Consider the following 12,602-nt stretch of genomic DNA (forward strand, 5'->3'; position numbering starts at 1 on the left):
GAAAATATCCAGGGATGCAGAAGGATTATGCCCATTACAGACTCCATCATCCTGCAAGTCAAAAAGCCGCCCTTGAATCTGGGTGAAACTTCTCCGGCTTTAACGTCAACCTCATTTATTAATTTATTCTGTGCATGTTTTTGAGCTTTCCTTGATGCTCCATAAACAACAGACCTTTAGTGTTCTTAAAAATAGGCATTAAGCCACAATTTTGACTTCTCTTGTATACATAAAAACTCCAATCCGTTTGATTTTTCTTGCAGAATCCAATTTTTATTCCTTCAGTCTTTTTCTATCTCCAAGCCTGCTCTAGAATGTAGAATAGAAAAGATTCCAGTATGTACATTTCTTTTTAAAAATCTCAACATTATGGGTCTTTTTCTATCAGAAAACAGCAGTGCTATCTTGTGTTCCACTTCTAGTTCTGATCGCAGATCTTACCCCTCTACAACACTTGTGCCTGGACAGTTTCTCCCTTCCCTTTGGGTGAGTTAGTCTTTTGCACCTCAAGTTTACTTTCTATTTGAATTTGGGTCTATGTTCTTGAATTTCCTCCTCTTTGTGAATTTCCGATTTGTCAAGGTCACTTTTAAAGTTGATTTTCATCTTCCAGAGTACTGGCAACGTTGCCTCATTTATTATCATCCCTTTCTTTTTCTGCTGCTCAAAGTAGTCACTGAAGGTGTTTTGGAAGATTCCCCCTTGTGGTTTCTATATGATGATACATAGATCCCTGGATAACCCAGGTGGCACCATAGTCCCCTGTTCTGTGACACAGCAACGTGCCCAGAGGAGGGGGAGCCGCAGTGTCCAGATGGCAGCAGCCAATGGCACTCTGGAAGGGCTTGACCTTCTCAGTCACACTTACAGGCAGCAGGAGAAATATCCCCTAACCCCAATTCCCACCAGTCCCCACGATGATAGATAATGAACTCTAAAGCACATGGCTCTAGTGATCTTGGATGTCTGTCATACAATCTAATTTGTGATCTAATTTGGAGCATAGATGGAAAAATCACCCAGGCAGACTGCATCTCTGCAGGAAGGGGCTGCAGGCCATGAAGACCCTCTTCTCTACTAGTAGTAGCTCTGTTCCAGGTAACAGGGCCTGAGGAGGCCCAGTCCGAATCTTATGAGTTAGCAACGTTTAAAGTGACTACACTCGCTCAAAGCACAACTGCTAAGGATAGTATGCATTTTGTCTGGAATGCATTAGACATGAGGAAGTGCAGAGAAAAGCCTTTACCATGAGGCCCCAAGTAGCCAAACAAAGGCTTGAGTGCCTGGAGAGAGGAGGGGCTTGTTAAACAGAGGCCACAGAGTGGGGCTCAAATTGGCTGGGACCACCCTGCCCCCTTTACAAAGAAAGGGCAGTAGCCATACTGAATTCCTAAGCAGTTGGTGAGTTGCTTGTATGGAAGGTATACATTTCAGGCCACAAATTCAGCTATGCGAGAAATATAACTTTTGTTGTCTAGAACTGAACTTAAATTTTACCACTGGATGGTAGAAACTGGGTCTGACAATTAATGGTCCCCCCACTGTCACTCCACCATCCCTAGGGGTCCAGTGTCTTGCTGGTTCCCAGGCATAGAGCAGTGGAGTATACATCTGGTCGGGGTCATCGTCATGGTCACCTATCCACACTGGCATCTGCAGAGAAGTCTGTCATTCTGTCTGGCCTCTAGCCCTTGTTCCAAGCAGGTCACCACTGGTCATCTCCATCCCAACTGCAGGGCTTCTTCAGATCTGCCTCCCCTCTCAGCTTCCTCCATGTTCCTCAGAACCACGGAGAACCCAGTGAGGCCTCCTGACAACTTTTCTGCCCTAGTGCTCCTGCACTAGAGGGTTTTCCAAGAGATTCTGGATCTTTCCATTTTCCTGAGTTTCGTTCGGAAATGAGGCATGGGTTCCCTATGCTCTGGGATTCCCTGAAGCTGTGGAGTTTTTGTATGTGGGCGTGTGTGCACACATTGGCTTGTACTCGTGCACACGCACGTGTACACAAACACGGACACGCAGCCACAGAGCTTCTTCTCAGGGCCTTTTCAAAATCTAAATTCTCTGTTTCTAGTGGGGTGGGGATGCTGAGGGTTTAGGGTATGCTGTCTCTTACTGAACAGTCTTTCAAAATTTTTGTTTATGGCATAAATTTTATGCTCCTAGTCCTTCAAGGTTTAGGCTTTTAAAGCTAAAAAAGAAAAAAAGCTGTGTTCTTGAAGCTCACAAGGCTTGTCTCTGCTTTTCTTATGAATCATCCCTCCCCTGGGGGCAATGAATGCTGCTGACTGAATAGGGGGAGGGCAGAGCATACAAGGAAATGATGAAGGAGGGAGGGAAACCCCATTTACTATCTCAAAGCTATGAAACCAACCGTAAATCAGAAGCTCACTTAGTTTGAAGGTTTTAGGAATTCCAGGTTATAGAAAACTAAGGGTCCAGGCTAATGTTCTTGTCCATAGAACTCTGAGATGACTGAGAAATTTCAAGGGATGGCACAGAGCTCTGAGGACCAGGCAGGAGCTCCTCTGTTCTGGGATTGCGCCTTCTGACTCAAGGCGGGTCAATTTTCACGTGCAGATTAGTAAATGGAGCTTGGCTTTTAGTTAAGAACCAGCCACGTCCCTGTGAACTTTTAATTTTTTTATTCAAATTTTTTATTGTTTCCTTTGAATAAGCTGCTTTGTGGCTGGCGTTCTCACCTGACTCATTTTATAGAATGATCCTATAATTGAGGGTATGCCCCAAATGGCCTAAGAAACCCTCATGGAAAAGCCACACTCTCTGCTCTCCATCTTAGAAGCCATGTATATGCAGGGGTTACTCAACCTTCTCAAATCCTACTTCAGATGGCTATGAGTTCCTGGAGATCCTGAAACAGGTTGCCCGGGACAATACTAACAACCCTGACCTGAGCATCGTATGGATCGACCCCGATGACTTTCCTCTGGTGAGTGGCTCCGACTGGGGCACCATCCTTGGTCACCTTCAAAGTCTCATGTTGTGTTTGGCGTGAGTCCCTGAAGCGTGAAGGAGGATGTGCACCTGCAGAAACACAGTGGCCGCCCCCATCCAGTGTGGGAGATCTTCGCCACTGGGGCACACTGGACTTCGGGCCTGGTGCTGACACGACATGGTTAGACTTACTGTTCTCACTCCCCAGAGACCAGGAATCCCTCTGAGGGGCCCACTCAAGTAAGCCGGGTGAAATTATTCTGCCAGCAGTTCCATAGCTGCCCCTCATCCCACCACCACCCTCACTAGAATCTCGTTCATTTTCTGGATGGGGACCATCATCTTGAGGCCACCTGAGTAATAAAAACCAGACATGAACATTTTGCATAGAGTTAATAACTTCATGGAGAGAAGGAGCAACCACTTGGAGGGCAGAGATTGCCTTGTTCATTGTGTTCTCTCAGGTCTTAGCATAGTATCTAGCACATGTTCAATGTGTAAGAACCTCAAAAAGTCCAAACTCTTACTAGTGTCAGTGATCAGTGGCCAGCAATACTTGATTATGCTTAGTTTTAAAGAGAATAAATAGAATTTGTACAATACACGGGCCCAGTGGTAACGATAATGAATGTAACTAATATACTCTACTGTATGCCTGGAACTGTAGTAAGTTCTTTACATGCATCATCTCATCTAATCCTCTCAACGACCCTATGAAGCAGGTTCTGTTATAATCCCTATCTTACAGACGAAAAGAATGACAGCTGGAAAGTTTAAAGCTAGTAAGTGGTAGATGTGATATTCCCACCCAGGTTTATGTGATGCCAAATCTTTGTCTATTAGTCAATAGACTTTAGGTTGAGCTAACTGCTGGTAATCAGTACAAGTTTAGTTATCATTAGGTTATAAATGATAACTCTATCTTCTTCCAAGAATTATCATTTGTTGCATAGGTCACAACTGATCATATGATTCAGTAGACAAAATTGAGGGGTTTTAGTGAACTCAAGGGTCCTGAAACCCAATCCTACATACAGGATGAATGAGTCAAAGGCAGAGACTTCCATGATACCTGAGACCAAGGTCATAATTCTGGGTAACCATAACAAAGTTATGGCCTCATAGGACCCTATATACTGTAGCTTTGTTTAGTTAGCCTCTGTCTGGTTGTATTTCTGATTTATCTGGACTATTTTGTTATGCAAGCTTGCAGATGGTCTGCAGTTCTCCTGACCTGTTCTATATGTTTGCCTTAGTTTTTGCGAAGGAGAAATCTTTAGACTATTTTGATTTCCAGGTTCCTGACTATCCCCAGTCTCCATCAGGCCATATATTTGCTTGGGAGACTTTCTACCACTGAACATCTCCATTTTTTTAGCCCCATGGCCCCTTACTCCTTTAGTCCTGCCCCAGTCAGAGATTAGTCCGCATGGAACCCAAGCCTGGCTGAGTGAAGAAGGTGTCTTCTTCCTTGTATGACAGTGTATGGCACATCGCTGCTTTCCCAGCCATCCCATGTAGCAGAGTGGTGCAAGGTAAGGGATTTTTTAATTGGACATTGAAAGAGAGGGGCAGGGCAATGGCTCTTTCACCACACATTAACTATAAAAGAGCCACAAATAATTTGGGAACCAACTTCGGACCATCTCTGTAATATTCTTCCTTACAGCTGTAGAAGCTTTTATAGTACATGTTTTCATAATTTGTGTTATGACATCTTTTTTTAATGCTTATTTAAAGTGCTTGAGGGCTGGGGCCAAGTCTTCAATTTCTTCGGTGCCCACAGCTGTTTTGGAGACCTTTAACCAAGGGTGACCTAATTTTACTATGATGGCATGGCAGGTGGGTCCAGCCACAAAAAGTGGCTTTCACAGGGAATGCCCTCTGCCCGCTGTCTAATTTTACTTTTTGTTGCTACAGCTTGTTGCCTATTGGGAAAAGACTTTCAAGATTGACCTATTCAAGCCACAGATTGGGGTGGTGAACGTGACAGATGTGAGTACACCCCATGAAAGCTTGCTTGGGCACCCTCAGCCTGCCCTGTTTCCTGCCATGCAGTCCAGACTGTGAGATCATGTATAGGCGGCCAGCCCCTCAAGAAATGAGCAGGACCCTTCGTCCTGCCCAAGCTCAGGAAATGTGCCAGTGTGGCCCAATCCTAGTCTCTGAGCCAAGTCCAACCTATGATTCCATGACTCTCTTCCATGGGTACATTTCCTTGCTTATGGGGCCACCCTGACCTGGTTCACTGACTATTTGGAAGTAAACTCTCCTGTATTTTCCCCTAAAGCCCAACAACAAAGTCTCTTTACACAAGGGAACCCACACCTGGAGTTGCCATTGCTCAGGTGATGGGGCAGCTGTGGCCCAGAAGCCCATGCAGGCAATCACCATTGTGCATAAATATATATATATATATATATTTATATGTAGTTTATGGTAGGATAGCCAGGAAACTACCACCAATAGTTCCCTCAGGGAACGAGACTAGATATGGGGTCAGGGCAATGGGAAATGCTTTTGCTTTTTACCTTATATCCTACCATTGTGTTTTAAAATGTTTTAACTTGAGCAATTTTAAAAATCATTATTATTTTAAAATTTAATATTTTAAAAGTCATTATTATTATTATTATTTAATAAGTAGTTTGCAAAATAAATAAATGAGGAATTCCCCAGATGATCGATCATCTACCAACAGGGTAAAAGAACATTGCTAACTGTCTCTCTCTATATATATGTATATGTATACACACAATGGAATATGTGTGTATACATATATATACAATGGAATACACATTTTCTTTTATACAGCACAAACAGGTTACTATACATACCATTCTACAACTAGGCATTTCCATTTAACAATGTGCACACAGTTCTAATAAGCGTAAGTGACCTGGAGCCCACTCAGCACAGCTACTCAGAACCCTCTGGTCTGGCTCATCCTTCATGCCTTCACTCACTCTCTCATTCCGTCCCTCACTGCAGGCTGACAGTGTCTGGATGGACATTCCAGATGATGATGACCTGCCCACAGCTGAGGAGCTGGAAGATTGGATTGAGGATGTGCTTTCTGGAAAGATAAACACTGAAGATGATGACAATGAAGATGAAGATGATGAAGATGATGATGATGACAATGATGATGATGATGATAATTCTGATGAAGAAGATAATGATGACAGTGACGATGATGATGAATAGCCCCAACTCCAAATGATTTTGTTGAAAACAAAATCACAGCTACCCACTACCTTACAGACAGCACAAGGTGGCAGCAGGCAGCCCTGGCCCACGCCCAGCCAGCTCCTTTCCCTTTTCCAACCTCTCTTTTCCTGCTCCCTTCTCATCAGGAGATGTGCAATTCAGCAAATGCCTTTCTAAATCCAGCAATTCCACTCAGCAAAGACAAGTGGGGAATTATTCCCATGTTGACTGTCTTGATTGTCATGGAAAAGCTCTTGTTCTTTGCCAGACCATCAGCGGTCATGGCAGTGCCAGAATCTGGCAGACTGGGGAGAATAAGCCCCTAACACCTCTACTCAAGTTTACTTGTTGTCCTTGGCTATGACAGTAACAGAACTGACAGCTTGCTAACTCACTAGCATAGAGTGACCTTATAATCAGAGCCCAGGGAAGACACAATCCATCAATCCATTTAGCTGCCAGGCCTAGAACATCAGTTAGGATCCCTCCTCAAAACAAGAGAATCCATTTTAGGGAAGTCTCAGCTTTGGAAAGAAGTTTATAAATCAGCTTCTCTTGGCTCTATTAAATGTATTATTTTAAGCGTAGGTCAGACTATTATGAACTCAGATCTAAGCTTTGGATGGCTACTGAGAGGCCTTGAAACACAGGTGTACAGATGTCACCACCATTTCTATTATATTAGGATACTGGGATAGGAGGTTGATTTGCTCTCTGAACTTCCCTCTTGGTGACAAGTCTCGCATATACACATGGGGGTGGAGGGAACTGGAAGGATTAAAGGTTTTTAATTATTTCTGATGGCTTCATGTCTCTGATTGGATCAGCTGGTGTCCTGGCCTGAGCCAGGATCTGGATACCCCTTCTCTGTCGCTGCTAGTGAGCCTTCCCATTTGGAGAAAAGGTTGGTTTATGCAGAGGTCGGTTAACTCTCCATTCATCAGCACTCCCACAGTTGAGCAGGACAACAGTAGTTAGTGTTCAAAATGATGCCGGAGGCACTGAAAAAAATCCCCAAGTGCCTTCCAAATGATCTAAAAGTTATATTGTGCTCAGTAGTTTTAGCATTAAGTGTGCATTATAATGTTCTAATTTATTTTCTCAATCTTTTAACACATGTTTAAGACATTGCAAATTCTTTGAAAATAGGGCAATCCTTTTATGGAACAGTAGCTAACTCTGTCATTAAAGTCATAGTTTGAAAATATGAGACTATCTTGAAAATCCTCTCTTGATTTTTCTGATGCTGCTCATTCTCTCTTGGCTCCTGTTCTACCTCTCTGTTCCTTCTCCATTTTCCTTTCTGGCCCTTCTTCCTCTGCCTGTCCTTTAACTGTTAGTGCTTCACAGTATCTCTCAACACTGACATTCTTCCAAGGTGGTATCACCCACGCCCATCAGCTACCACCTATGTGCTAAGGACCTACAAGTCTGGGTCTCTAACCTTGACCTCTCTCCTTAGTTTTAGACCCACTCGTTCAACCGCTTCTGGACATCTTGGTTTGGATGTTGCACAAGCACTTCAAACAGCATAACAAAACCCAAACTTATTACCTTCTCCCCTAAACTTCTCCTCCTCTTCATGGAGTCCCAGTTTGGGTGAGTGATATCACCACGTATCCAATGGCCTGGGTGACCTAAAGGGGCCCCCTTCCCCTCTGCTCCCATGGCATTTTGTGCATACCCCAAATCATGGCACTTATCATTTAAATTGTAACGCATATTTGCATGCCTGTCCTTTCACTAAATTTTAGGCTCCTTGGAGACAAGGAATTTATTTATCTTTGTATCCCCAGCACCTAGCACTTTGCTCAGCACAAAAGAGATACTCATTTATTGAATTGATGGGTAAATAACTGATTAATCAGCATTGTTGGATAACAAGGCTTACAAGGCCTCCTTACTTTCATTTCTCCCCCTCACAAAACAAGGCAGACACTTCCCAAGCTGGACTACATTGCCATCCAGCCAGGCCCAACCACACCTCAAGTAAGCTCTTGGGGCGGTAAATTTTCAAAGCAATCTTTGAAACTAGCCTTTCAAACAGTCAAGGAATGTGCTCTGTCATGAAAGTGCTTTATTTCCCAGACCGGGAAAATTCCCTTGTTCTCAGAGGTCTGAGTAATATGCTAAGTTTAAATCATGTCATGTTGCTCCTACATTAGAAGCACTGAGTGTTCGTTCAGCTAGTCCTATCTGTAAGTAGCAGTGCTATTTGGTCATTGGTCTAAAACTTTTTAAGCTGATATTTATTGAATGTTTGGTACATGCCTGGAACACTATGCTATGTGCTTTACATGTATTATCTCATTTAATCCTTACAAAGTTCTTATAAGATGGATCTTGTTAGTATCCCAGTTTTACAGATGAGGAAACTGAGTGACACAGGGGGCTCAAGTAATTTTCCCAGGGTCACACAAACACTTTAAAGGAGTGTAAATGTAACCTCATTTCTGCACTTAAATCAAGGATTTAAACTAAATTAAATTCCTTAAACAATCAGAGGATTCCATTTCTTTTCCTCAGACGATGTCTAGAGACGGACTCAAGTGAATTTCCCATAATCCTTTTTTACTGCTTAAGTCAAGATGCCTTTTCCTCTTTCATTCTGGAGGCCATAATCAATTTAAACAGTATTGGAAAGATAGGCTAGTTAGAACTGTGAGATCTGGCCATCCTATTAGGAAAAAAAATTCACGGTGTTATCAAAAATGTACAATCATTTTCAATGTATTTCTTTACAATATCATCTCATAACTTGAAATGAGCTTGTCTTTTCTGTAACAAGGTTGTGTACTGTCTAGGCCCTAGTTTGTATCACTTAGAACCAGAAGGAGGTCATTATCAAATAGCTTTGGATCAACAATCCCTGATATACCCAGACATCCACATCCCTCTTAAGCGCTAATGGGTTCTGAGGCTCTGTCCTTGAACTTCTCACTCTCACCAGGGCTTCTCAACCCTGCTCAGTGAGTGTAAGAATCATGTTCAAGCTTATTTTAGAAAACACAGACGCCTGTCACCAGCCTAGACCTACTGATACACCATCTCCAGAGCTGGGGCCTGACCATCTGCATTTTAAAAAGAGTCACTGGGGACTGACACAAGCCAGGGTTGGGAACCACCCCTCATCCTACTCCCCTGGGTCATCTCCTCCAGCCTGTGGCTTCTAACACCATCTCTCGCTAGCCAGGCCTCTCCCAAGCACGAAGCCCCTCACTCCAACTGCCTCCCCTGGACAGCTTCATCTGGGTGTCCCATAGGGACCTCAGATCAACCCAGCTGTGGGGCTTTAAAGGGGTGTCCTTAAAAAGTAGCCCTCTTTTCCTGACTGAGATTTGAACCAACTTAGAAATTAGGCCCAAAATTCAGCAGTCCAAAAGATCACCGTTATTATGTAAAAGTGGTAATTTGCAGACTCGAGATTAGGAGAATGGGCTTCCCAGTTTCCCGCCTCCAAGTGCAAGCCACCCAGGGTATCAGATGTGCAGAGAGGATCAGGCCATTGCCTCTTAGTGGGCAAGGATGGAGAGGGAGGAGAAAAGGACTGGATCCCCCCACACTAACTTCACCCTAAGAACTTCATCCTAGGAAACATGGACAAATGGCTGTTGCCTGCTAACCAGGTAACTAGCTCCATCTCAGTACAGGAATAGGGGCGGGCAAAAGGCCAGCAGCATTTAGGAAAGGGTCCTTCTTCATAGACGCAGAGGAGTGGGGAAGAGCCATCTCCCTCTGACAGTGTTCAAGCCAGAAACCTTAGTGCCATTTCATTGTCCCCACTCCCACATCTAATAGGGAGCAAGTCCTGTCCTCGTCTCTTCATCCAGCTGTGCAACTGAGGCTTTACAATCTCTCAGCAGCGTTACTGCAAGGTTCTGACTGCTCTCCCGTCTCCAATCCAGCCTGCACACTGCAATCAAGTGATCTTTCTCAAATGAAAAACTGATCATGTCACATACCTGCTTAAAATGCTTCAATGGCTCTCTATTCCTCATAGGTGTTAAAATTTTTTTTAAAGACTAAGAGGCCAGAGAAGGATGAATGGCTATGAATGGAAAGGTTTTGACTGCCAAATGTCAAGTCTAGGCTGTGGGGTAGGAAGTTGGGGAGGAGAAACGAGGTAGATCTTGTAAAACCAAGAGTCCTTGAAGCGTCTTTCCTCCATAGGAGGAAAGCAAAGCCTGAGCAATGCTGATGCTGGCGGTATCTGGGCTCACTGGGCTAGCTGGGGTGATGCCTGCTGCATATATGGAGCATCAGTCTTGGAATTATGGTGTCCAAATGCCTCATTTGGGACTATGGCGTCCAGTTGTTATTTTAGCAGAAGTCGAGTCAGCACCACAGGCAATGAGCTAGGGGGTCAGGTCTAACCTTGTCATGGGGCAAAAGCCAATTTGCTTTGCTGGACACTGGAGGTCAGTGTGAGCAGTCTCTTATCAGCCTCATCTCTCAAAGTGCCTCCTAACCACTTGCCCCCTCTATTCTTAGATGCTGAGGGGGGCGGAAGCTACCTGGCTGCTTAACACCTCCAAGCCTTGGCTCACGCTGTTTCATCTACTGGAATGCCTGTCCTTCCCCATCTGTGCCTGCCTGGCAAACTCCCAGCTGTCTTACTTTTTTTTTTTTTTTTTGTGAGGAAGATCAGCCCTGAGCTAACATCCATGCCAATCCTCCTCTTTTTGCTGAGGAAGACCAGCTCTGAGCTAACATCTATTGCCAATCCTCCTCCTTTTTTTCCCCACAGCCCCAGTAGATAGTTGTATGTCATAGCTGCACATCCTTCTAGTTGCTGTATGTGGGACGCGGCCTCAGCATGGCCGGAGAAGTGGTGCATCGGTGCATGCCCGGGATCCGAACCCGGGCCACCAGTAGCAGAGCGCGCACACTTAACCGCTAAGCCACGGGGGGCTGGCCCCCAGCTGTCTTACTTTAAGTAAAGGTAAAATACACTCTGTGACCCTTTTCCAGTCATGCCCCAGGCAAATTGGCCACCTCCTCTGCTGAGCCCTCACTGCACCCTGTACAGAGTTCTCTTACAGAACCTGCAATTTATTATACTTCTAAGTGTATGTCTTCCTCCTATCAGTCTGAAAGCAGCCTTAGGGAAAAGACTTGGCTGATTCTGTTCTATCCTCGGTGCCTAAGTTCTGATAGGTACTTAATAAATCTTGCTTGACTAAATACTCTCTAAGCCCTATGTAAAGCTAATTTAACAGCTATTAGTACCATTAAGCATGTGCTAGTGATTATCAAAAGTCAATCTTATCCCAAGAAGTTTTTGGCAACACAGTGTCATCTGTTCAGATTTGCTTAGGACAGCCAATTGCTAAAGAAATAGGAACACAGAATCCTCTTGGCTCAGTAAGAATGTTTCCAATGCGGGGTGTTCTCATTCCTCAAGTTAGCCAAGTCCCCAAGAAATATAGCCATCATGATGGGAAGCAAAGCTATGTGGGGGTGAAGGCAGAAGTCCCAGGCCCCACTCTCTGGGAATGGAATGATCACAGCCACCTAAATGTCAATTCATTTATTTGAGTTTGCACCTGCAGACTCAAATGTTTGCAAGGTGAATTAAGGACCTCTTTTGAATTAATCTGGTATTTTATCAATCTGAACTCTTTAGAGCAGTGATGACTAAAATTATTAATGCACCTGCAAAATGCCAATGATTCCCCTAAAATAATCATATGTGATTAGATTATAGCCACTAATTTTAGCATTGAATGTGCTGTCATATTCTCATTCATTCATTCGCTCATTCAAATATTCAGTCAATGGATTCTTAAAGCTTTACCACATGCAGATCACAGAAGGCAAAATTGAGTGGGAGATGGGAGAGCTGAGCAAAAAGCTAGAAAAGAAAAGCTGTCTAAAGCACTTGTGTCAGTTCCACAAATGCATCATCATTTTGTCTGAGATATTATGAATTTTCAGAACTGCAGAAACACATTCAGATGTAAATACAGAGAACACACCCAAAAGTCGAATACGGTTTTGATTCTCCGTGTCAACATCAGCCAGTATAACTAGAAGACGCTTGCGTGAGATGTTGACACCAATAAAGAATTACCAAGTCTCCCTTGAAGCACGGATACTTCCCTTTCCCACACTGCTGCTGATGGGCCTTGTCTCGGCACTGGGCCAGCAGGCAGTGGCTTTATCTGATGCCATCGTGATACCCCCCACTCCACTTCCATAATCTGATAGTTCATCATCTGATATTCTCAAAACTCTTCCAAAATTCTATAGCTGTATCGTGGGTAATGAACGAAAAGGATAAGAGTCTTTGGTTGATGTCTGCACACAGCTTTGATCTTTTCTCTAGTAGGATTTGCTAGTGCAGATAGAAATTGTACACATCTTTGCTGATGGCCCAGAGAAACAGAGGTTATCAATAATCTATACAACGAATATCTTCAAATCAATTGCTTTCT

General features: G+C 43.8%; 1 protein-coding gene across 1 annotated transcript in view; it reads left to right on the forward strand.

Moving 5' to 3' along the window:
* CASQ2 (calsequestrin 2) overlaps positions 1–7,050 on the forward strand; it is a 63,526-nt gene extending 56,476 nt beyond the window's left edge. Inside the window, exons 9-11 of the mRNA XM_004420621.3 lie at positions 2,850–2,950; positions 4,876–4,950; positions 5,947–7,050. Coding sequence (XP_004420678.1) covers positions 2,850–2,950; positions 4,876–4,950; positions 5,947–6,162 — 392 coding nt within the window. The 3' untranslated portion in view covers positions 6,163–7,050. The remainder of the gene's footprint in view (positions 1–2,849; positions 2,951–4,875; positions 4,951–5,946) is intronic.
* The last annotated feature ends 5,552 nt before the right edge of the window (positions 7,051–12,602 follow it).

The sequence above is a fragment of the Ceratotherium simum genome, chromosome 2 (genome assembly GCF_057802395.1).
Source record: "Ceratotherium simum simum isolate JZ-2026a chromosome 2, ASM5780239v1, whole genome shotgun sequence".
Taxonomy (NCBI): Eukaryota; Metazoa; Chordata; class Mammalia; order Perissodactyla; family Rhinocerotidae; genus Ceratotherium; species Ceratotherium simum.